The 21,000-nt window shown below is 40.1% G+C and overlaps 6 protein-coding genes across 17 annotated transcripts; 3 read left to right on the forward strand and 3 right to left on the reverse strand.

The window, feature by feature from the left end:
* Nucleotides 1-32: 32 nt before the first annotated feature.
* On the reverse strand, nt 33-19,130 carry LOC123471463. 11 transcript variants are annotated; one of them, XR_006645916.1, is made up of 10 exons: nt 4,228-4,606; nt 4,120-4,170; nt 3,471-3,509; nt 3,396-3,405; nt 3,316-3,333; nt 3,059-3,155; nt 2,843-2,892; nt 2,353-2,535; nt 166-256; nt 33-97 (listed from the first exon to the last, which is right to left on the reverse strand). XR_006645916.1 is itself a non-coding variant. In XM_045172809.1 (8 exons), the coding sequence occupies exons 1-8, from the start codon at nt 4,231-4,233 to the stop codon at nt 2,378-2,380; spliced, it is 429 nt and encodes a 142-aa protein (XP_045028744.1). In that variant the 5' UTR covers nt 4,234-4,606; the 3' UTR covers nt 1,803-2,377. The 11 variants fall into 11 exon arrangements, 2 of the variants coding, with proteins under 2 accessions (XP_045028744.1, XP_045028745.1); XR_006645922.1 differs by lacking the exons at nt 33-97; nt 166-256; nt 2,353-2,535; ... (5 more) ...; nt 4,120-4,170; nt 4,228-4,606 and adding exons at nt 15,800-16,531; nt 16,621-16,757; nt 16,888-16,990; ... (4 more) ...; nt 18,775-18,921; nt 18,997-19,130; XM_045172809.1 differs by lacking the exons at nt 33-97; nt 166-256 and having other exon boundaries at nt 1,803-2,535.
* Nucleotides 62-2,340, forward strand: LOC123471453. Of its 2 annotated transcripts, none has more exons than XM_045172794.1 (4): nt 62-1,345; nt 1,435-1,660; nt 1,815-2,028; nt 2,091-2,340. In XM_045172794.1, exons 1-4 carry the CDS (start codon nt 941-943, stop codon nt 2,314-2,316), a joined length of 1,071 nt encoding a protein of 356 aa, XP_045028729.1. In that variant the 5' UTR covers nt 62-940; the 3' UTR covers nt 2,317-2,340. The 2 variants fall into 2 exon arrangements, with proteins under 2 accessions (XP_045028729.1, XP_045028728.1); XM_045172793.1 differs by having other exon boundaries at nt 66-1,345; nt 1,806-2,028.
* On the reverse strand, nt 8,847-9,920 carry LOC123471464. The gene is made up of 4 exons (XM_045172811.1): nt 9,781-9,920; nt 9,491-9,703; nt 9,349-9,408; nt 8,847-9,265 (listed from the first exon to the last, which is right to left on the reverse strand). Exons 1-4 carry the CDS (start codon nt 9,832-9,834, stop codon nt 9,173-9,175), a joined length of 420 nt encoding a protein of 139 aa, XP_045028746.1. The 5' UTR covers nt 9,835-9,920; the 3' UTR covers nt 8,847-9,172.
* Nucleotides 10,889-13,472, reverse strand: LOC123466492. Its single transcript, XM_045172784.1, has 5 exons — nt 13,295-13,472; nt 12,759-13,226; nt 12,544-12,688; nt 12,236-12,475; nt 10,889-12,075 (listed from the first exon to the last, which is right to left on the reverse strand). The coding sequence occupies exons 1-5, from the start codon at nt 13,415-13,417 to the stop codon at nt 11,627-11,629; spliced, it is 1,425 nt and encodes a 474-aa protein (XP_045028719.1). The 5' UTR covers nt 13,418-13,472; the 3' UTR covers nt 10,889-11,626.
* Nucleotides 13,778-16,336, forward strand: LOC123471454. Its single transcript, XM_045172795.1, has 4 exons — nt 13,778-15,333; nt 15,423-15,648; nt 15,802-16,024; nt 16,087-16,336. Exons 1-4 carry the CDS (start codon nt 14,929-14,931, stop codon nt 16,310-16,312), a joined length of 1,080 nt encoding a protein of 359 aa, XP_045028730.1. The 5' UTR covers nt 13,778-14,928; the 3' UTR covers nt 16,313-16,336.
* On the forward strand, nt 17,161-18,443 carry LOC123471456. Its single transcript, XM_045172798.1, has 4 exons — nt 17,161-17,292; nt 17,394-17,462; nt 17,535-17,820; nt 17,879-18,443. The coding sequence occupies exons 1-4, from the start codon at nt 17,182-17,184 to the stop codon at nt 18,355-18,357; spliced, it is 945 nt and encodes a 314-aa protein (XP_045028733.1). The 5' UTR covers nt 17,161-17,181; the 3' UTR covers nt 18,358-18,443.
* Nucleotides 19,131-21,000: the final 1,870 nt, after the last annotated feature.

The raw sequence follows: 21,000 nt of genomic DNA on the forward strand, positions 1-21,000 counted from the left end.
AAACTTGAAACAAGCAACAAGAAAATTACTAACCCCCTGGCACTTTAGTTTCTCGTTCGTCCTGTATCGGAAAATGCGTTGATATTTTTCGTTTATCCTTGGCAATAGAATGAAATTAAAAGTGATAAGTGCAGACTAAAATGAAATATTCCAAAAATAACTCACGGGTATTTTTTTGCGATCCGTTGTTTCATTTTCGTTGACATATCCCTTTCCAATTGGGATGTAACAAACATTGATTCCAACCTATTTTTACCTGGCAAGCAAAGTGATTGACAGACTCATTAAAAAATAAAATACAAAAGTAGAAAGACATAGTGATAGACACGTATTAGAAGAACGACCCTGTACTCTTTTAGCATCCCGCATCAGAGAACCATCAGCTAAATGGCCACGAGCAACGCAGACAATTTGTACACATGCCTCAACAAATGTCTTTAGGTAATCAAAAATTTGGGTTTTAGGGATGAAAGAACTCACACTGGTGAGGGGCAGTCGTTCTCTGCCTTTGGAGAGACGCACACAACTCGGTGTAGGTGATTTCCTTATCCAACTGTCTTTAATGGATACGTGGCGAGGAAAACTGACTTGGATTCGCATTTCAACGCGATATTTCAACGCGTAGCTTTCAAATCTACTTTCAGAGTTTACTCAAATAATATGACTAAATTTTAAACGTATGAGATACTTGGGTTCGCGTATCTCTCGAAAACTAATTTTACAGTGGACAGTTTACCTCGTGCAATTTTCAATGCGAGCATGATTTTTCGAAAATATCGTCTACGTTTGACAACACTTTGCGATCGCCACACAATAGCAACGTTTTTTCCCACACAACACTTCAATTTATACATTACACCAATCCTCATTTCCTAATTTAATCCACAGAGAAGCTCGCTTGTTTTAGCCCGTTGTAAACTAGTCAGAAAAATACGCAATTATGCGCAACAGGGTAATATGGAATGTTTTAGTTGTTGCCCTCATCGCGTTCGGTGCAAGTGAAATGGAGATTTTGGAGCCATTACAAGTCGACATGCGTGAATCATTAAGCGAAACCAAGTCTTCAACAAAGGAATTAGCAAAAATGAAAAACGCTAGATGTTTATATACTGACTACTATTTCAATCGAAATTGCTTTATGCTGAATTGCGAAATGGATGACACGGAGAAAATCGACAAGATCGGCGACCGATGCATTTTTAATCAGCGCCCACTCAAGAAATACGCAACGAGGGACGTAGTCCGTTGTTTTGATTCGTTATCAGCCCAAGGGCAAAGACAACCGATGCATATTGCTTTCATAGGCGATTCAACCATTCGTCAGCACTTTGTCAGTTTTCTACGGGTATGATTTTTGTTTTCATCGGCAAATTAAATGCCTCGCTGTTATTTTTGGGGCCAATAAAAGATATCACTTCTTTGTAAATTTTAAAGCTATTTCCTGACCACGACAGCCAAATCACGACGCAATTTAACAGATTCGCAAATAAAAACTTGACTATGCAGCATCACGATGATCGCAACGTCACGAGTCAATTGTTGGGCAATTTACGCATTTCTTTCTTTTGGCGCAATCTTATAAATAATGAGTTGATTGCTGATTTCAAACGATGGGCATCGACTAACGACGACAGTCCAACACCCGACTATATTTTTTTAGGTGGGTTTTAAAAGTTCTAACTCACGTTTCAACGCAGACACTGCAGTATTATTAATTCTGTTTACGTGAAACGAGCTACTTTTTTAAAGCACAGAAAGAATAATTGATTAAATTAAAAATAATACTTTTTTTGTGCTAAAAATAGGCCTGACAGTTCATCATCTTCTAGAGAACGACCTTAACACATTCAAGGAATTACTAGAAACGAGTCTAGTGCCACTGATTAATAAGAGTCTAGCCATCCATCGGCATCAAAGAGTTGTCTGGCTGCGTCTTCATACTTCAATAGATCAATTCTATCAATTGTATGGAGGTTTTTACACGGAAACGGTTACCGTGTACAATGAAGCCATCGAGCGCATCCTCAAGTAATGATCGAGTCAAGAGTAGCTTATCTGCCTCAACCGCCTTAAAATCTTGAATTAAACAGGAGTACGAACATAATACTATGGGATACCATCATCGCCATTGTCGAGGAATATCTGCGTGCGTGCGCCTTAACCGCCTACACTCGCCACGATTTCGATCAAGTCTTAATCGACAAATGGATGGATCGAGGTTACATGAATTGCAACGATTACGTACATCCAGGAATGACTGCAATAGCCATTGGTACACAACTCATCATCAATCAAATGTGTGAAACAGTTGCCTAGACTTCAATACACATAAAGAAGTAATTGACAGACTACCTTAATGCGGGGTCCTTCTTGAGGATTACAGATTGCTGGCCTTAAAGTCTCTAGTAGAAATAAGGGTTCGTTTGTAGCCCAACGGAAGCGTAGGAATCAAGTCAAAGTTGTTCGGACGATTGCTGGAAACTTGAGGTGGATCATTGTCGTCCCCCTGTTCCCATTTCAATTTTCTATTCTTTTCTGCAAAACAATATAAACAGTACGCCAATGAATAAATCGTGGTCTGCAATGAATAAGCTGGATCTGCAACCGATTCGATCCTATCAAGAAATAAACATTAGAAGACGAAGATTATCGGAATATTAACGATGTCAAACTGTCGCCAACGTAAACGGCACAACCCATAGACATGATACAACCTCGGTTACTTCCTACGCAGCTATTTGTTATCCCCGTTCGTTATCTTCGCACAACTCATCCCACTGATAGGATGGACGTGTGGCGATCGGGATGAATGTTCTTTATAGACAAGCAACAACCGACTTACCCATAATGGCGCCATGACGATATGCCGACAGTAATTTGCCACAGCAAACCCTGAAGAAAAATTAAACACACCACCATTAATTTCGAGATACAGTGGAAAAACTCCGTATGAACGCAACTACGGTCATCGTGTTACCACTCAACACAACCCTTCAGTCTGGGGCGGTATAAGAATTAATCATCCGAATAGCAAAATGCGAAAAGAAAAGTGAATTACACGACAACAGCAAGGGAAACTGCACGGTATGAAGTAATTGCCGCACTCCGTACACGCCGAATAACTGAATCAACATCCCCCTCCCCCAGCAAAACACCTGCAGAAAAATGCAATACATTAAATGAAATCAAAATGAAAAAGGCAGAAAGGTGGCCAACTGTTCCATCAGTGAAGTAAAGGGAATCATAATAATATCATACCCGAAAGATGAAAACATCATTTGGATCAGTTCAGCACGACAAAGACAAGAATATTACCTAAGGTACGGAATCCACCTCATAACAAGGCAAAGTGACGTGAACATCACAGCCCAGAATCTTCCAGCACCATAAATTACCTGATGCATCCTAGAACAAATCACAACGTCGAAAGCTGGTAAACTGTTAGCAGCATCTTGTAGCGCAAGGCCTACCAAAAGAGTAGAAATATACGAACTCGAAAACGCTGGACCCTAGTTATAAAATAGAAACAGTGAGTGCAAGGAATCCCATGGTCGTGCTGCAGAGCCGTCGCGTATGCCAGTAACTGGCAAAAAGCACACAAACACGAAAACTACCCCTTTAGAGTCAACCATGAACACTGAAATGCAAGATGACCACTGCTGGCCAAGGCTCTCCATGACTCCATCCCAGGGATAACAAATCAGCAGTTAACTGGTTGAAAGCCAAAACCCACTACATGCCATACAATAAGTTAAAAGAAAGACGGCATAGAAGAAGCCACCATCAAACACATGCACAGAAAACATGTGAGGAAGAATTGTACAATACAACACTGCATCTCACAATGATATACCTTACTTCATCTAAAATCACCAAGGGCGAGTGATCCAAATAATTCTATAATCAGAAAAAGTGCACCCCATACATCCAACCCCATAACATTCACCAACCAAAAAATGAAATAAATTCAGCCAAACAAAACCAAGACACCTTAACCAAGTATGAAAAATAATGAGAAATACAATCTATGATTTGCCTTTAAACAATCAAGTAACACTTGAAATTAAAACTAAACTAAGATGCGAGTTACATGTTTGAAGCATACAAGGTTTACTTTACCACTCTTGTCTCTCGAAGTCCAGATACGTTCCATCGCGAACTCCAGTACATCTATAATAAATAACAGTTTTAAATATTTTCAAATAACTTCTAATTAGAAGAACAAACCAGCATAGAAACAATTTTTAATCTGACATTTGAAGACAAGACTCCACTTCTGCCCAGTTCGAATCAATACCGGCAAGATTCTATATGTTTTAATATGGTGGTCAGACGACTTTATATATTTTTTTTTTAACCACTTCTCCTTTTTTTCCCTTACAAAGACGTTGTCAAACCTTCCCAAAAAGTGAAAAATTTATTTAAAAAGTCTTCTTTTTTAGTTTTTAACGAACGAATTATTGATGCTGCACACTCACTGTTTGAAAAGCAATGAAACCCATACAAACCTGATGAAACCTATAATTTTATATATCCTATGATTTCGATTGGTATTTGGACCTCATGTGAATTGAACATCAATGAAAAGTAAACAAATCTGTAAAGCCAGAGGCAGAGTACTAGAATACTATAGTAATAGTAATAATAGAATACTGTGTAATAGTATTCTATTACTCTGCCAGAGGGGATGCTGTGGTTGGGTCAAGTTTTAGCCCTACAAGGATCAGTCTAAAAGATGCAATAAATAAAACTCACTGTTTTCTGGACTAAATGTTTCGACTGAAATAATTTTCAAATTGACTAGATTGCAAACTAGAACAGATGGTTACAAATCATTCACATGAAAGTTCTTAATATGTTTTGACGGTGACCCTAAAGCTGAAACACCAGGCGGGGTATTCTAGGGCTATGGATATTGGTGGGAAATTTTATGGATCCACTTCCTATACAACCACAGGATTGTATAGTTATTTGCTTCAAATTCATAGGTCATCAGGAAAAGGAACTGCTAACAGAGAGTTCGCCAAGTCAAAAACACACTATTAAATAATTAATAATGTATTCAAATGTTACACAAAATAATTTATATAACACACCATAATAATGTCAACGCGTAACAGGGTTAGATGTAGCAGTACAGAAATTCAAATAGATTGCAAAAATGAACGTCAAAGAGTGATTAGTTAAGCAATTGTCCAAAGCTATTGAGATTAGGTAGCATACGCCGAAGTTTGGATTAAATGGCAGTTGATGGCTTTAGCCAAACATATTGTAATCACGGGTCGTATAGCTTTATCTTCGTCATCAAACTAGTATGAGAAAAAAACAAAAAACTAGTATCAACATCGATGAAGTGATTTGAATAATAAAAAGTCAAAACAAAATAGGAATTTTATTGGTCGAAAGCAAGAAAATGTGTGGGGGATTTTGAGTAGCAAAGAAAAATATTACAAAAGAAAGAAACAATGAGAAATTTTGAATAAAAATATTTAAAAAAAACGAAAATGTAGCAGAGAACAATGAAACCTTGAATTAGCTCTCTCCCCGTACACGCACTTCCAGAACCGGTCGACTCATTTAAGGATAAATCCCCCGTAAAGGTAGCTGATCACTGCCATGGAGGTGAAAACTACCTGCAAAACAATCTGCCATCACTACGAGACAATCAACTCTCGTAGTGGTCTCCTTCCGGTGGGTGAATGCAGGTGCGAGATGGCAATATTGCTCACCATCCCGTCACTCGCACGCAGACTTGTACCGTGAAGAAGACGATTGAAACAGAAAGGGTGCATGATTGGTAGTTGCCACGCATGGCAGCAAACAACTCCGTTGCGGGTTCGTCGACCAGTTCCTTCGGATTGCGACTGAAAGAGAACGTCATCAAAGGTTAATCCAAAGCCGAAATAGAATGTACAAGAATTTTGATTCACTGTCTCTGCTATATGTTTAAAAAGGGAGAGAGAAAAAAAAACAAAAAACACACAAGATCAACGATAAAGCAAACAATCAAAGCCGAAATAGAACATGTAATCATGTATACAAGAATTTTGACTTACTCTTTCTGTCACTTTTAAATGCAAAACAAAGAGAATAAAAAGAAAAACAAATGCAATAAACCACACAATCAAGCCGAAATAGAATGTACAGGAATTTTGATTTTCAGTTTTTTTTAAGGTAAAAAAAAACGAAAAGAAAAAAAAATCGCTTGTTCTCTCTATCTCTCTCTCCTTTTAGGCGAATAGGCCATGCATAACCATCCACCAACTGCGTTTCAGGGTTCAGAATATCCTGTTCATCGTCTGGTACAAGGGATTTGGAAATTTTAGTCTACTAGCGGCCAACGGCAGTGCACGGCACGGCTCAATGTCCACTATGCCGGCCGTAGTTTCACATGCCTTAACCAAATCTATACCTTGTTGGATTCTTCTCCGCCCTGTTGCAGAGCAGCTCTCTCTGCCCGCTCCTTTTCTCTCTTCGCCAAACGGCGTTGGTAACTCTGGTTCCGTGGACGTTTGTGTTCAACTGGCCCAAGAGGTGCGTCCACAACCACCGCATCAGCGGCGAGAGCTGCGCCTACTTCGGGAACTACCTCCACCAACTGCTCACCTACTGCGGGAGTAACTTCATCAACACTTTCGTGCTGGATGGGAACGGGATATTGTTCCTCACCAGCGAGCTCATCAGTCGGTGCAGGCACCGCAGCTGGGACTGCGGCAGGTTCCTCAACATCTTGGGGAGGAACGATGTCTGCCAAAACGTTGTCTGCTTGTGGCTCATCAGTCGGTGCAGGCACCGCAGCATCTTCGTCATCGGCTGGTACATCGGCTGGTACATCGGCTGGTACATCGGCCGGTACATCGGCTGGTACATCGGCTGGTACATCGGCTGGTACATCGGCTGGTACATCGGCTGGTACATCAGCTGGTACATCAGCTGGTACATCGGCTGGTACATCGGCTGGTACATCGGCCGGTACATCGGGTGGTACATCGGCTTGTACATCGGCCGGTACATCGGCCGAGGCCAGTTCACAGCACGATTCACTGGGTGCAGCTTCACAGGTCGCCAGCAGAGCCAGTCTATCAGCCCTCTCTTGCGCTCTCTTCGCCAAACGGCGTTGGTAACTCTGGTTCCATTGAGCCTTGTTCGGACGCTTGGCCTTTCGAACTTTCACAGCCGGAGCGTCCGGGACTGCGGCAGGTGCCTCAACATCTTGGGGAGGAACGATGTCAGCCAAAACGTTGTCTGCTTGGGGCTCATCAGTCGGTGCAGGCACCGCAGCATCTTCGTCATCGGCCGGTACATCGGCTGGAACATCGGCCGGTACATCGGCCGGTACATCGGCTGGCACATCGGCCGGTACATCGGCTGGCACATCGGCCGGTACAGCAACTTGTACATCGGCTGGAACATCGGCCGGTACATCGGCTGGAACATCGGCCGGTACATCGGCCGGTACATCGGCCGGTACATCGGCTGGCACATCGGCCGGTACATCGGCTGGCACATCGGCCGGTACATCGGCTGGCACATCGGCCGGTACAGCAACTTGTACATCGGCTGGAACATCGGCCGGTACATCGGCTGGTACATCGGCCGGTACATCGGCTGGTACATCGGCCGGTACATCGGCCGGTACATCGGCTGGCACATCGGCCGGTACATCGGCTGGCACATCGGCCGGTACATCGGCTGGCACATCGGCCGGTACATCGGCTGGCACATCGGCCGGTACAGCAACTGGTACATCGGCTGGTACATCGACTGGTACATCGGCTGGTACATCGGCTGGTACATCGGCTGGTACATCGGCCGGTACATCGACTGGTACATCGGCTGGTACATCGGCCGGTACATTGCTTTGTACTGCTTGCGCTTCGTCAGCAACGCCCATTTGAACAACGGGAGCTCTTGCCTTGACGTACGCCTTCCAGCCGAGCCAACCGACCGCTGCGACTCCTACTCCAACGGCCACTACGCCAATCGCTTTTGCTGAAATTTCCACGAAAGAAGACATGTTGGAATTTATATTCGCGAGTTTTGGATCACTATTCAAGCGTTTCGAATCACTATTCAAGCGTTTCGAATCACTATTCAAGGTTTCGAATCACTATTCAAGGTTTTGATTGCTATACTGCAATAAAAAGCGGGTAAACATTTCGTTTCCCATCTTTTGCTTTGTACTTGGGGCAAGCACTATAGCAAATCTGGCAAAACTGAATTTCGTTCTTTGAAACAAAATTTACGTAATTTCATCACAAGGTATAATAGAAAAAAGTGTTGATTTGCAATTTAATGATTTAATTAAACATTATTCAATGATTTCACTAATTGTTTTTAATAGGTGTAATATTTTAATTCAACAAAAAACTATCTCAGACTGTATACCTTCCTTCCCAGTACAGGAGTATTTTTACACCAATTTTTCCAAGCAGTATGCCGCACAATTTATTTTCTGAAAATTGCTGCTAATATTTTTGTATTCACTTTGTTTCGTTTATGAGTTATCTTGATATAGAAACTGAAACGACACGAATTGTATCAATCCAACTAGTTAACCTGCTTCACTTGTTAACTAGTCACACGATTCGTCTGCTGAGATGCTGACCCACTCAAAGTAACAAAAGAAATTCATGCATCCATTGCTGCCTCTAAACTACAACTTTCTCCGTGGTTTAGCAAGGATTCCAGTCGGTACGTTTGGTTTATCGAATCCACTATTAACTCCTATATGCTTGTCAACCTCCAAAAAGTCTCGAATGAAATTCCATTGTTGATTTTCAGGGAGGTCACGTTAAACGAGATGGTACGATCGGAAATGGAAAAAATAACTCGTTACACCGAGGTCAACTGGCAACTGTGTATTTTTTTAACAGCACAGGTACGCAATGTCGTGTCTGTGAAGCAATTGCTCTACAATCTTTTGTCAAATTTTTGTGCAGGAAAAAATGCTTGTAAAATGTAAATCTTCCACTTATTCTTTGTTGCCTTGTGTACAGTAGTTGCTGACAACAGAACTTTGAAAGATTGAATCCAACTTGTTAATGTCCATAACTGTAGCCTCCTCCGTGACCGCTGCTGAATCCACCGTAAACACCATCACCACCGACAGCTACGGCTTGAGCGGCTTGGGCAGCCGAATAAGCTTTATTAACGGCCTGCTGGGCAGCTGCTAACTCAGCTTGGGACTGGTACATTGGATGTTGAGCATGGTGGGCAGTATGGCTCGATCCGTAACCACCGTAATGGACAGAAGAATAAGCAGCTGCTTGAGCAGCCAAATCAAGGAATGTGCAAAGGTCTGTTTAACAATCCTGCAACTAACAATTCTTGAAAAGGTTCTCATACCTGCTCAGCTTGTGCAGCGTAAACTGCTTGTTGTTGCTGGGCAGCTACAACTGCTTGCACCTGAGATATTTATTTTAACAGTTAGATTTTGGATGATTGATTCAACCATGTATAATCAGGGAAATGAGTTTTGTTATTTTACTTGTTGTGCAGCGTAAGTTGCCTGAGCTGCAAGTGCTGCCTGGGCTTGTTGGGCTGCTTGGGATGCAGCAGCAGCCTGCGAAGCTTGAGCTGCCTTGGCAACATTTGTAGCTTGCTGGGCTAGCGCAGCTGCCCCTCCATAACCGACTCCATATCCACCTCCATGCACTCCACCGTAATCACCACCATATCCAGAAGCAAAACCTCGTTTTTCCTATTGAAATATTCAAGTTGGTTTGAGTCATTTACAAGATCGATAGAATGAGAAATAACTGATAGTATTATTATTACTCTGAATAGTCGAACAGATTCTTTGTCAGTTTGCAGAGCTGACGCTGTTGCCATGACACCTAACAAGCCAAATAAATGTTTTCGAATCAAGAACGAAATCGGGGAAACACGTTTGGTGGAAAAACAATTGAAAAGTGTAAAGCGACCACCAAAGGCGAAAATAAGAATGGAAAACACGTGTTGATCCGTCGTTAGTCAACGAGCCACTGCGTTCTTTAGCTAGAATTGCACTGACTTGAAATCGGCTAATCCACTTGCTTTTTAAAGTACTTTCCCTCTTTCTTTTCACTTGCTTTCTATCACCCCCCGAGTGACTCCGAGTCCATATAGGCGTATGTAAACAAAAAACGGCGATACCTTTTAATGGACAGAACTTGTTGCTTGTTTGATATCGAGAGCGTCACACAACACGATCGACTCATTCTCTTAGCCAAAATGGTTCAGTAAATCAGTAAGCCGCTTTTGGCACACAATAATGTGCAAAAAGCCAAACGAAAACAATTATTCGATCCAAGCATTGTTGCATTTGAAACGTTCATTGCTACCCAACAGCCGTACATTGATGACAACTCTAGCGAGCAGTGTTTGGAATTATGCGCATAGAATCTAATGCTTCAATTTGTTTCGTTTTGGTAGGCCTTTTTAACCATTCTGTTTTCTCTCAACACACTTTTCGTTTTAAAAGGGCGACTAAAAAGATGTTCTTTTTCATTTGAAGGATGGGTACGTAAAGGATATGCTTTCCATTTCCCATTGTTTTCCCAAGTTGTCACATGTTGAGCCTGCGAAATTTTTAGCAAACGTGAATGGCCGCGACACTCGTTTGTATCGAAGTTGTGATGACTTACCTGGACACCGTTTAAGATTGACGATTCATCGATGGGTTAAGTCTTTGTTTCCACTAACAGAGTGCATTATATTTGTTGACTATGAATCTGGAAAACTGTGTACACGAATTTGAATTTCTGTAATGTCATCGTCAGGAAACGAGGGTTGCTTCTATGTGTTATATTTTGTTGTGTCACTTAATTGTTTGACAGAAGCTGCATTTGGATGATTGAAGTAAACCAACAGTTTAGCAGCAATCAGTTATCAACACAATGGTGAGTAATTAAAGTAATGATACTGTATTTGATAGGTCACAATTACAACAGTATATAATATAGGATTGATCTACAATCTTCGTTAAAAATCTGCAACATTTTTCGTCATTCATGGTTGGTCAAAGATGAATTATTCAAGGATAATTCTTTCAGTTAAAGATTAACAAGCGGGGCAGCCACCGTATCCGCCACCATATCTTCCGCCGAATCCACCATAGGATCCACCACCACCGACGGCTCAATAGAATAGCTATTGAATAGCAACGAATCGCATTTTTTTAGGACGCCGTATGTTCTGCTGAAGTGGCGATTGTGGGATGTCAATAAAATGGCAAGTCTTTGGCTAGCAAAAAAAAAACATTCATCCTGTTCCTGTTGTAATGGTCGATATGTAATTTTTTTTTTTTTTTTTTAAACTTGAAGAGCGTACGTTCAATCTCTGTGTACTGATGAACGAAAATAAGAAGGTCCTCTGTTAAATACGTAGTTTTTGCAAAGCCTTTACGGCTTTCAAGACTTCGTACCTGCTACTGTCGTACTAACTACTGAAACCGGTTTCGCTAAAAAAATTTTAATTTCGAAATCAACAGTGAGATTGAAAACATATTTAGAAGCATATTTAGAAGCATATTTATAAGTTGATGGGGTCGGATTGAAGGACGTTCTGTGCTCGTTGGTGCCCTTTTGTTTTCATGGTCGTAGTATTTGCTGCCAAACTGGCTTGTGTAAAACGTTGGCGATGCTTAGATTTCTTCTTCTAAAAGCCATCCGCTAAAAATCGTGCCTTCTCCTCCGAATAGAACCGCATTATGAAAAATGAAATTGATCCATACTTTATCTCCGGCTTGCAAACGTAGAGGACTTTGAATGGTAATTGGACTTAGATAAATAAGACCTGAATAGTTCACGTTAAACTGTGGTATTCTTTTCAGCTCTACTCCACTACTACAAAGAAACGCGAATACGTTCCCTTTTCCCTTAAAAACCGCGAGTCCAGCAAAAGAAAAGAAGTAAGTCCCCTTAAAGGGTGCTGTGAATACGCCGCTATGCGAATCCATGGCCCCTCCAATGTTGACTAAGTCACGATCAAACGGAATTGGAGTTAATACTTCCGAAAATTCTTCTAATTTCTGTACGGAGAAGTACACTGGTCGTGTCTTTATGTCTTGATAGCCAATCCTCTTCTGGAAATCTGAAATTTTATTAACATAATTAAAATTTTCTTTTCCATAAAAAAAAAAGAAAAAGAAAAAAAAAATGGTTTTCAAAAATTTGACATTGACGTATCTACTTTCGCAGATCTGCTAAAATGACAGTTAATCAAAACAAAGACGTAAATACTTATCACACACCTTGTTCATTAGGTCGTTTATCAAATTGGCAGAAAACAGTTTCCATTTGTTTAGCTCCCTTGACGGAGTAGATTCCGTTGAGGTTATGGCCCATCCGCCACAAATCTTCACACGATCTCGGCATCGCCTCCGTCTTTGCCTTTCCGCGACATCGCAACCGACTCACTTGGTGTTGGCCGAATCCTTTAAACGGATTGCTAAAATGAATGCGCGTAATAGGCAGAGAAACGTTGTCCACGACTAAAGGTTTTTGGCACGAATTGAGTTATCATTGCGTTTTTAAATGCAAGTGTCATAATCGCTCGCACCGTATTGTAAATCGTAACCTTCTGTGTCAGATAGTTGGTCGCACGTCGTCGACCGATTAGAAAACTCGTGCCTTTCGCCATCTTTGTCGTTCCACCAAGCATAAGCGATCCCGTGGAAGTTTAAAGGTGTTTTTCTGCAATGGTACTGCATCACCAATCACGAATTTAAAAAAAAAAACGACCTTCCAAATTAATCTGAGCTTTCATCAAAATACCCTGATATGTTGATGGCAGTAAGTGGACAATTGAATCAACGCTTCGATTTGTCTATCGCTTGCGTAATATTTGATCGGCCTCGAGTAACATCCAGGTTCGGTGCAATTTCCAATGTCCATTTGCGACTCGCTGTCGTGCAGGATGGATGTTGTACCTTTGACATCACTTTGTTCTGCCTCCATTTCGCAATAGACGTAGATTGGTGGATCACCAATGCCTTGGCCGTCAGGATCGATCCAGTACATACCAGATGGGTACGACGGATTTGCAACGTGGATTTCGTGGCAAGTACGAAGGGTAGCGTTTTGACGACGATGTTGGTTGATGTCGACATTCTCTTTCAAGGGTTTGTGTCCTTTTTTCAAATCAGCCAAAAGTGAATCCTGTTTTTCAACTTTGGCTTCCAGGCGAACGACTTTCGTCTCCAAATCAATAATTTTGGCTTCAAAATGTTCTTTAATTTCGACCTTTAAGTGAAAACGTAACATCAAACATTAGGAATCAATGTAGTGAGATAAGATTATACTAGACTCACATAGTATTTCTCAAGTTGCTCAACTCTAGCTTGCAAATCAGGTGGAGCGGTCGTGAAACAGCAAGTAGACAGCGCCAAAATAATAAGAAATGATCGAATCGTCCCGGAAAGATCACGTCCCATCCTTTCGTCTTCGCACAGCGGCTTAAAATGAAATACGAGGAAATCTAGAACTTGATTAAAATGCATAGATGGTGTTTTGAAACGACGATTTAAAAAAAGAAAGCAAGCAAAAGAGGTCAGTTGCAGTGGTAACTCAATAAGCCATCTATCTTATTTACATGATGTTTTGCTAACGCGTTGGTCTGTCCTACGTCCATTTTCATGGGAAATACCAGAGCCGTTTCTTCTTAGTTGCAGCGTTTTTTTGTTTGTTTTTGTTTCAAATAGTGAAAACAAGTCTCAAGGACGTTGTCGAGCTGCTTCAGAAATCAATTAAATATAAAGGTCTATCATCGATCCTCGCTATCAGCATTTTCTACTTTCCTCGAATTAATCACGTCTCTGGTTCTCTTCTATTACGTTGCTCGTACATTTTCCTTTTTCTTCTTTTGTGAATCAAAAAGTATTTCTGTTTCTGTGTCAGCTTCTTTGTCGTCTTTTCCGTATCTTTTCCTCTTCGTTTCTCTAAATCAATGCAGGCGATGCCAGCAGATTCTGAAAAATTGAACAAACTAACAAACACGAAAAATCTAACTTGAAATAAGCAACAAGAAAATTACTTACCCCCCTGGCACTTTAGTTTCTCGTTCGTCCTGTATAGGAAAATGCGTTGATATTTTTCGTTTATCCTTGGCAATAGAATGAAATGAAAAGTGATAAGTGCGGACTAAAATGAAATATTCCAAAAATAACTCACGGGTATTTTTTTGCGATCCGTTGTTTCATTTTCGTTGACATATTCTTTTCCAGTAGGGATGTAACAAACATTTATTCCAACCTATGTTTACCTGGCAAGCAAAGTGATTGACAGACTCATTAAAAAAGTAAATACAAAAGTAGAAAGACATAGTGATAGACACGTATTAGAAGAACGACCCTGTACTCTTTTAGCATCCCGCATCAGAGAACCATCAGCTAAATGGCCACGAGCAACGCAGACAATTTGTACACATGCCTCAACAAATGTCTTTAGGTAATCAAAAATTTGGGTTTTAGGGATGAAAGAACTCACACTGGTGAGGGGCAGTCGTTCTCTGCCTTTGGAGAGACGCACACAACTCGGTGTAGGTGATTTCCTTATCCAACTGTCTTTAATGGATACGTGGCGAGGAAAACTGACTTGGATTCGCATTTCAACGCGATATTTCAACGCGTAGCTTTCAAATCTACTTTCAGAGTTTACTCAAATAATATGACTAAATTTTAAACGTATGAGATACTTGGGTTCGCGTATCTCTCGAAAACTAATTTTACAGTGGACAGTTTACCTCGTGCAATTTTCAATGCGAGCATGATTTTTCGAAAATATCGTCTACGTTTGACAACACTTTGCGATCGCCACACAATAGCAACGTTTTTTCCCACACAACACTTCAATTTATACATTACACCAATCCTCATTTCCTAATTTAATCCACAGAGAAGCTCGCTTGTTTTAGCCCGTTGTAAACTAGTCAGAAAAATACGCAATTATGCGCAACAGGGTAATATGGAATGTTTTAGTTGTTACCCTCATCGCGTTCGGTGCAAGTGAAATGGAGATTTTGAAGCCATTACGAGTCGACATGCGTGAATTATTAAGCGAAACCAAGTCTTCAGCAAAGGAATTAGCAAAAATGAAAAACGCTAGATGTTTATATACTGACTACTATTTCAATCGAAATTGCTTTATGCTGAATTGCGAAATGGATGACACGGAGAAAATCGACAAGATCAGCGGCCGATGCATTTTTAATCAGCGCCCACTCAAGAAATACGCAACGAGGGACGTAGTCCGTTGTTTTGATTCGTTATCAGCCCAAGGGCAAAGACAACCGATGCATATTGCTTTCATAGGCGATTCAACCATCCGTCAGCACTTTGTCAGTTTTCTACGGGTATGATTTTTGTTTTCATCGGCAAATTAAATGCCTCGCTGTTATTTTTGGGGGCAATAAAAGATATCACTTATTTGTAAATTTTAAAGCTATTTCCTGACCACGACAGCCAAATCACGACGCAATTTGACAGATTCGCAAATAAAAACTTGACTATGCAGCATCACGATGATCGCAACGTCACGAGTCAATTGTTGGGCAATTTACGCATTTCTTTCTTTTGGCGCAATCTTATAAATAACGAGTTGATTGCTGATTTCGAACGATGGGCATCGACTGACGACGACAGTCGAACACCCGACTATATTTTTTTAGGTGGGTTTTAAAAAGTTCTAACTCACGTTTCAACGCAGACACTGCAGTATTATTAATTCTGTTTACGTGAAACGAGCTATCAAAATTTTTTAGAGCACAGAAAGAATCATTGATTAAATTAAAAATAATACTTTTTTGTCCTAAAAAAAAAAGGCCTGACAGTTCATCATCTTCTAGAAAACGACCTTATCACATTCAAGGAATTACTAGAAACGAGTCTAGTGCCACTGATTAATAAGAGTCTAGCCATCCATCGGCATCAAAGAGTTGTCTGGCTGCGTCTTCATACTTCAATAGATCAATTCTATCAATTGTATGGAGGTTTTTATACGGAAACGGTTACCGTGTACAATGAAGCCATCGAGCGCATCCTCAAGTAATGATCGAGTCAAGAGTAGCTTATCTGCCTCAACCGCCTTAAAATCTTGAATTAAACAGGAGTACGAACATAATACTATGGGATACCATCATCGCCATTGTCGAGGAATATCTGCGTGCGTGCGCCTTAACCGCCTACACTCGCCACGATTTCGATCAAGTCTTAATCGACAAATGGATGGATCGAGGTTACATGAATTGCAACGATTACGTACATCCAGGAATGACTGCAATAGCCATTGGTACACAACTCATCATCAATCACATGTGTGAAACAGTTGCCTAGACTTCAATAAACATAAAGAAGTAATTGACAGACTACCTTAATGCGGGGTCCTTCTTGAGGATTTGAGATTGCTGGCCTGCAAGTCTCTAGTAGAAATAAGTGTTTGTTTGTAGCCCAACGGAAGCGTAGGAATCAAGTCAAAGTTGTTCGGACGATTGCTGGAAACTTGAGGTGGATCATTGTCGTCTCCGTGTTTCCATTTCAATTTTCTATTCTTTTCTGCAAAATAATATAAACAATACGCCAATGAATAAATCGTGGTCATGATATGTATGCAATAGCTTAAACAAGGTCTTGTCTTATCTTACACAAAGGGCTGCAGAACACGCATTGAACTGTCAATAACACTCAACGAATCCGTCAACATCAAATTTGAGATGTGGACCAGGATGTTGTTAGAGTTGATGACAGCATGAGCTCGTTTCTTTCTTACAATTAGACGAATCTGCAAAGTTATAAACAACCAGGTAAAATATGATTCATTTTCAGCTAAAGCAAATGAAGTAGGTAAGGTATGATTTTAAAAGTCAGTCGCATCGAAAACCAAACTAAAGGTGACGTAGCAGCTATCTCACCTCAATCCACTCCGACGTACATGATTAGTCCTGTACTGAAATATTTACACAAGTGTGTTGACTAGCATCCAAGTGTCGATGACTTTTGAACCCGTCAAGTTATCTGTCGATCCAATACAAAAGGAATTATGTTAATAAGGCACACACGTACAACAAACACGTAGGATCCACTTTCTTCCATCTCCTTATCTATAAGTGATTAATTTACCAGCAAATATTTGACACGTTCGGGTTGTGTCATAAATCGGTGATGCAGCCGTCGAAAAGAAATCAGTATACGTCCTAGGCTACGCAATGGCTCGTTACTTATATTCCATGTTCGTTTTCCTATTGTGCGCTTCTAAAATGTCTTCAACCAATGGATTTTCCTGGAACAAACAGCTGCAACAAGCAACTGGCAACCATGTAAGAAAGTTTATTCTTTCCATTTCACCTAGAATACAACAAACAAAACATTTCATTTATTTATTTATTTGTAAAAGACTGAAATTATATCACTTTTGTAGAATAAAATATTACAACTGGAAAACAGAGACACCCGACTGGAGGCTCTGGAGTTTATGGTTCAACAGCATGTAAGCATCTCAACTGATTTGTGATACAAATAAAATAAAATTACCTATTCGTTAAGTCACTATTCCTATCAGGATGAAATTCGAGAAGCTTTGACATCCAAAGTTTTTGAACTGGAGGCCAAAGTACAGCAACAACAACTGCTTCTAGATGCGCTACAAAACGCAAAACCACGATCACATTGTCAATCAGTCGTCAATGGCGATAACGATAATAAATCAAGGGCAGTCAGCGCAATGCCAGCCTCTTGTGCTGATCTACAGGTTATGGGATACGACCTAAACGGATTCTACTCTGTTATGGGCGTTGGGAAGATGAACAGCGTCTACTGCGATTTTACGAAACCATCTAGCGAATCTGGTACAAGCCTAAAAGTTTAGAGCAAAATTTTGGTTAATGAGTTGACATTCAATTGTAGGTTTCCAGCAATTGATTGGTTTTACAGAAATCAAATCAGTGTCAACGGCTTTCTACGTGCAAAGAAGCTCATCTTTCACACAGATAAACACCCCCATTCCTTTTCAAGTTGAGAGGCTCAATGTGGGTGGAGCCATGAACCTGACGTCGGGAATTTTCACGGCTCCGGTAACGGGAAGCTACTTTTTCTGCCTATCAGGAACGGCCTACATTTCAGAATCAACAAGCAGACTCGTCTTTACCATAAGCCTTTATATGAATGACAATCCCATCGCGTACGGCTATGCTGATGAAATGAGTACCGAATACCAATATGAGACGTTTTCCCTTCAGTCAACACTCCATCTGATGAAGGGTGACCAGGTGTGGTTACAGATATCTTCCATTGGAACAGGGGTGTACCTCTATGGGGGGTTATTTACTCATTTTAATGGTTGGTTACTGCAAGAAGACATATTCCAATCAACAAATATCAAGTAAAATTATTAATTTGTTGAGCAAGTTTTAGTGAAGAAGAATTATCTGTGATGTTACAATATTTTCCAAAATAAATATCTTCAAATATCTGAGCTAGCCACACAAAAATTTAACCATATTGCTTCTAAACAACCACGGAAACTGTAAAACAATTCTATAAGAATATGTATTACCTTGAAACCTACCTTGCAAAAGTGAGGTTATTGCAAATATGGAAGGCAGTGATCATCATTTGACTTGTTAGTCCAGCAACAAAAATCTCAATTGGGTATTTGCCTCATTTAATCTTCTTTAGCGCCACAATTTGGAACAATGCTTTCTATTGTGGATCCATCAATTAATCTAAAATATAGAAAATACAAATTAACAATTTATTTCAAACAAAAATAGTAGATGTATAGAATATGTTTTTAAACCAACCTCCAAATCTTAATGATAAACAATACATTAGTTAACTTTGACACTCTTTCTAAGACTGATAAACTATCTTTAAGTCTCCATGCTCTGGCCAGCTCTGGCTTTTTCGTTTAAAACAGATAAGGTTGCAATGAGTTCCGAGATATTTTTCTAACCATGAACCAATTGATGATACGTATGTAATTTACAAAGAAAATTAAAATTGATTCAACCCAATTTCTTTACCTTGTTTATAGCCAATATTACAGTCAAATTCAAAACTTTTAGAATTAATTTTCACAAGTTCACAGAACATGAGGTCACACTTGTTAGTATAAGTCGCCATGATGGGAGAACGGAAATTGCTGTTCACTAATTTAATACATGGTTTCAGATTTTTTATTTTCTGAGAAAAGACATTTAAAAACTGTTTAAATTGAAGAAACAACTATTTCCTGAAATTATTAATTTTTTCTGTTAACAAAGAAATCCATTCAACGGAAAATTCAAGTTAAATATGTATTTAATCTGACACCAGTGAGCAAGCTTAAAACATGGCACTACAGGAATTTAAGACAGAAATACAGGCATAACAGTATTCTTAAGCAGGCTGAAATACCAAACATTTACGATACATAATCTTTCATGTGAATTTTACGAAGCTGAAATGCTGTGTACGTGCAACCAAACTCATCAGATGAATTCTTCAGCGTCGTATAACTTCTTCACCCAGAACCCCCGGATCATCTGTTGCACAACTACACCCGATGGCCATATTAGTGACTATGACAGTCTCCGGTAGGTCAGTCACTGGATGATTGACGGACAAACGTAAATCAGTCGTCAGCTGCTTACATGTACTTCCTGCTCCTCCACATCTTTGAACAGAGCACGATCCCGAACAAACGATCTCGCTTATTTCGACAACAAGATTACCGAGAGGATGGTCCTGTTCGATAGTTCTATTCTCCACTCTGAATGGACACAAAGTTTCGGGATGTTCACCCAATGCTGTCAGCTCTTTGTTGATGGAAACGATGCTAAACTGAACGTCTTCGACCAATTCGTCTTGTTGAATACCAAGAAGGCGCGTTGTTTCAGTTGGAGATTTCAGTACCGAGCCATAAGTTGAAGAAATGCACAACCCTAGCCAGAATAAATCGAAAACATACAACATCTGCATTGCTAATAGTTATGAGAATACTTCAAAACAAATTTTCAATTCAGTCCAACTTTTTCTGATAGATCAACTTTGAAGCACGCCTCTTATATAGGCAGACGTATCCACAGGTTCGCTAAACAAAACAGCTTGTCGTCGGATATCCCGGTGGAAATAAAGACGTGAATGGAAAAATACCAGAAGAAACGGATACACGTTCAGATCACTTTACGCAGATGAACCAAAAAAATTATGAAATTCATACAAATTAAAGTTCACCTAAAGCAAAGATCGTTAGTAGACGTCATTATCATTACGTCATTGTGGTTTTCACATCAGGAAACATACGTACACTGCACGCACAAGCAATAACAAACTGCGGTCTACTTTTAATCTCCGCAACAAAACGGAGATTCCTAAGTTATTGAGACCTCACAAATACACGCACATTGCAACCCGCGTCAACAAATCCTACACCAACGTTAAAAACTTAAGAAATTGGAAAGAATTAAGCTGAATTTTGAACTGGGACAAGTAAAACGTCATACTTTAAGATGAAAAATAAACCCATAATGTTGAATGAAATAAACCCATAATGTTGAAACAGCTAACTATTCTAATCAGGACTGAAATTCAATATCACTGGTTTGTTAAACCTACCGAAAATTCATTTTAGATACGAATAGGAACAAATTTATGTTTCCTTATATCAACGTTAAGTACATGTTTCGGAGCAATGCCAGTTGAAACTGAAAGCCGGGAGATGTGAATTGCATGACAGGATATATTTGCATCTCAACGATTAAACTAACAATTATACATGAACAAGACTGCGATGGAAACTGACCGAATCTCCATACCACGTATGACGAAACAGCCCAATTCCCATCTAAATAGAAAATACCTTAGTTACATACAACACTATCCTATAGCTTATTTAGCAACGTATTTGTGTCATATTGAAACCCTCGGACATCCCTGGGACCCACCTATCACACAATCGACAACAAAAACTGCTTCCAGGAAAGAAACATCTATCACTGTCAGAAATTCATATCCAATACTCAAAATTTAGATCTCTGATCTTTTAT

The sequence above is a fragment of the Daphnia magna genome, linkage group LG4 (assembly GCF_020631705.1).
Source record: "Daphnia magna isolate NIES linkage group LG4, ASM2063170v1.1, whole genome shotgun sequence".
Taxonomy (NCBI): domain Eukaryota; kingdom Metazoa; phylum Arthropoda; class Branchiopoda; order Diplostraca; family Daphniidae; genus Daphnia; species Daphnia magna.

Excerpts from the sequence above, each read along its gene's own strand:
- LOC123471453 (XM_045172793.1), top strand. The coding sequence starts at position 941 with ATGCGCAACAGGGTAATATGGAATGTTTTAGTTGTTGCCCTCATCGCG. Across the intron at positions 1,346-1,434 it reads ACTTTGTCAGTTTTCTACGG|CTATTTCCTGACCACGACAG; the intron begins GTATGATTTTTG and ends TAAATTTTAAAG. Across the intron at positions 2,029-2,090 it reads GCCATCGAGCGCATCCTCAA|GAGTACGAACATAATACTAT; the intron begins GTAATGATCGAG and ends TGAATTAAACAG.
- LOC123471463 (XM_045172809.1), bottom strand. Across the intron at positions 2,893-3,058 it reads GTTTCCCTTGCTGTTGTCGT|GGTTTGCTGTGGCAAATTAC; the intron begins GTAATTCACTTT and ends ATTTTTCTTCAG. Across the intron at positions 2,536-2,842 it reads TCGTCATGGCGCCATTATGG|AAAAGAATAGAAAATTGAAA; the intron begins GTAAGTCGGTTG and ends ATTGTTTTGCAG.
- LOC123471464 (XM_045172811.1), bottom strand. The coding sequence starts at position 9,834 with ATGGCAACAGCGTCAGCTCTGCAAACTGACAAAGAATCTGTTCGACTA. Across the intron at positions 9,704-9,780 it reads AATCTGTTCGACTATTCAGA|GAAAAACGAGGTTTTGCTTC; the intron begins GTAATAATAATA and ends ATATTTCAATAG. Across the intron at positions 9,266-9,348 it reads ACGCTGCACAAGCTGAGCAG|CTGCTTATTCTTCTGTCCAT; the intron begins GTATGAGAACCT and ends CTGCTCAAGCAG.
- LOC123466492 (XM_045172784.1), bottom strand. The coding sequence starts at position 13,417 with ATGGGACGTGATCTTTCCGGGACGATTCGATCATTTCTTATTATTTTG. Across the intron at positions 12,476-12,543 it reads AGGTTACGATTTACAATACG|TCGTGGACAACGTTTCTCTG; the intron begins GTGCGAGCGATT and ends AAAAACCTTTAG. Across the intron at positions 12,076-12,235 it reads TAAACGACCTAATGAACAAG|ATTTCCAGAAGAGGATTGGC; the intron begins GTGTGTGATAAG and ends ATAAAATTTCAG.
- LOC123471454 (XM_045172795.1), top strand. The coding sequence starts at position 14,929 with ATGCGCAACAGGGTAATATGGAATGTTTTAGTTGTTACCCTCATCGCG. Across the intron at positions 15,649-15,801 it reads ACCCGACTATATTTTTTTAG|GCCTGACAGTTCATCATCTT; the intron begins GTGGGTTTTAAA and ends TAAAAAAAAAAG. Across the intron at positions 16,025-16,086 it reads GCCATCGAGCGCATCCTCAA|GAGTACGAACATAATACTAT; the intron begins GTAATGATCGAG and ends TGAATTAAACAG.
- LOC123471456 (XM_045172798.1), top strand. The coding sequence starts at position 17,182 with ATGGCTCGTTACTTATATTCCATGTTCGTTTTCCTATTGTGCGCTTCT. Across the intron at positions 17,293-17,393 it reads AACAAGCAACTGGCAACCAT|AATAAAATATTACAACTGGA; the intron begins GTAAGAAAGTTT and ends TCACTTTTGTAG. Across the intron at positions 17,821-17,878 it reads GAAACCATCTAGCGAATCTG|GTTTCCAGCAATTGATTGGT; the intron begins GTACAAGCCTAA and ends ATTCAATTGTAG.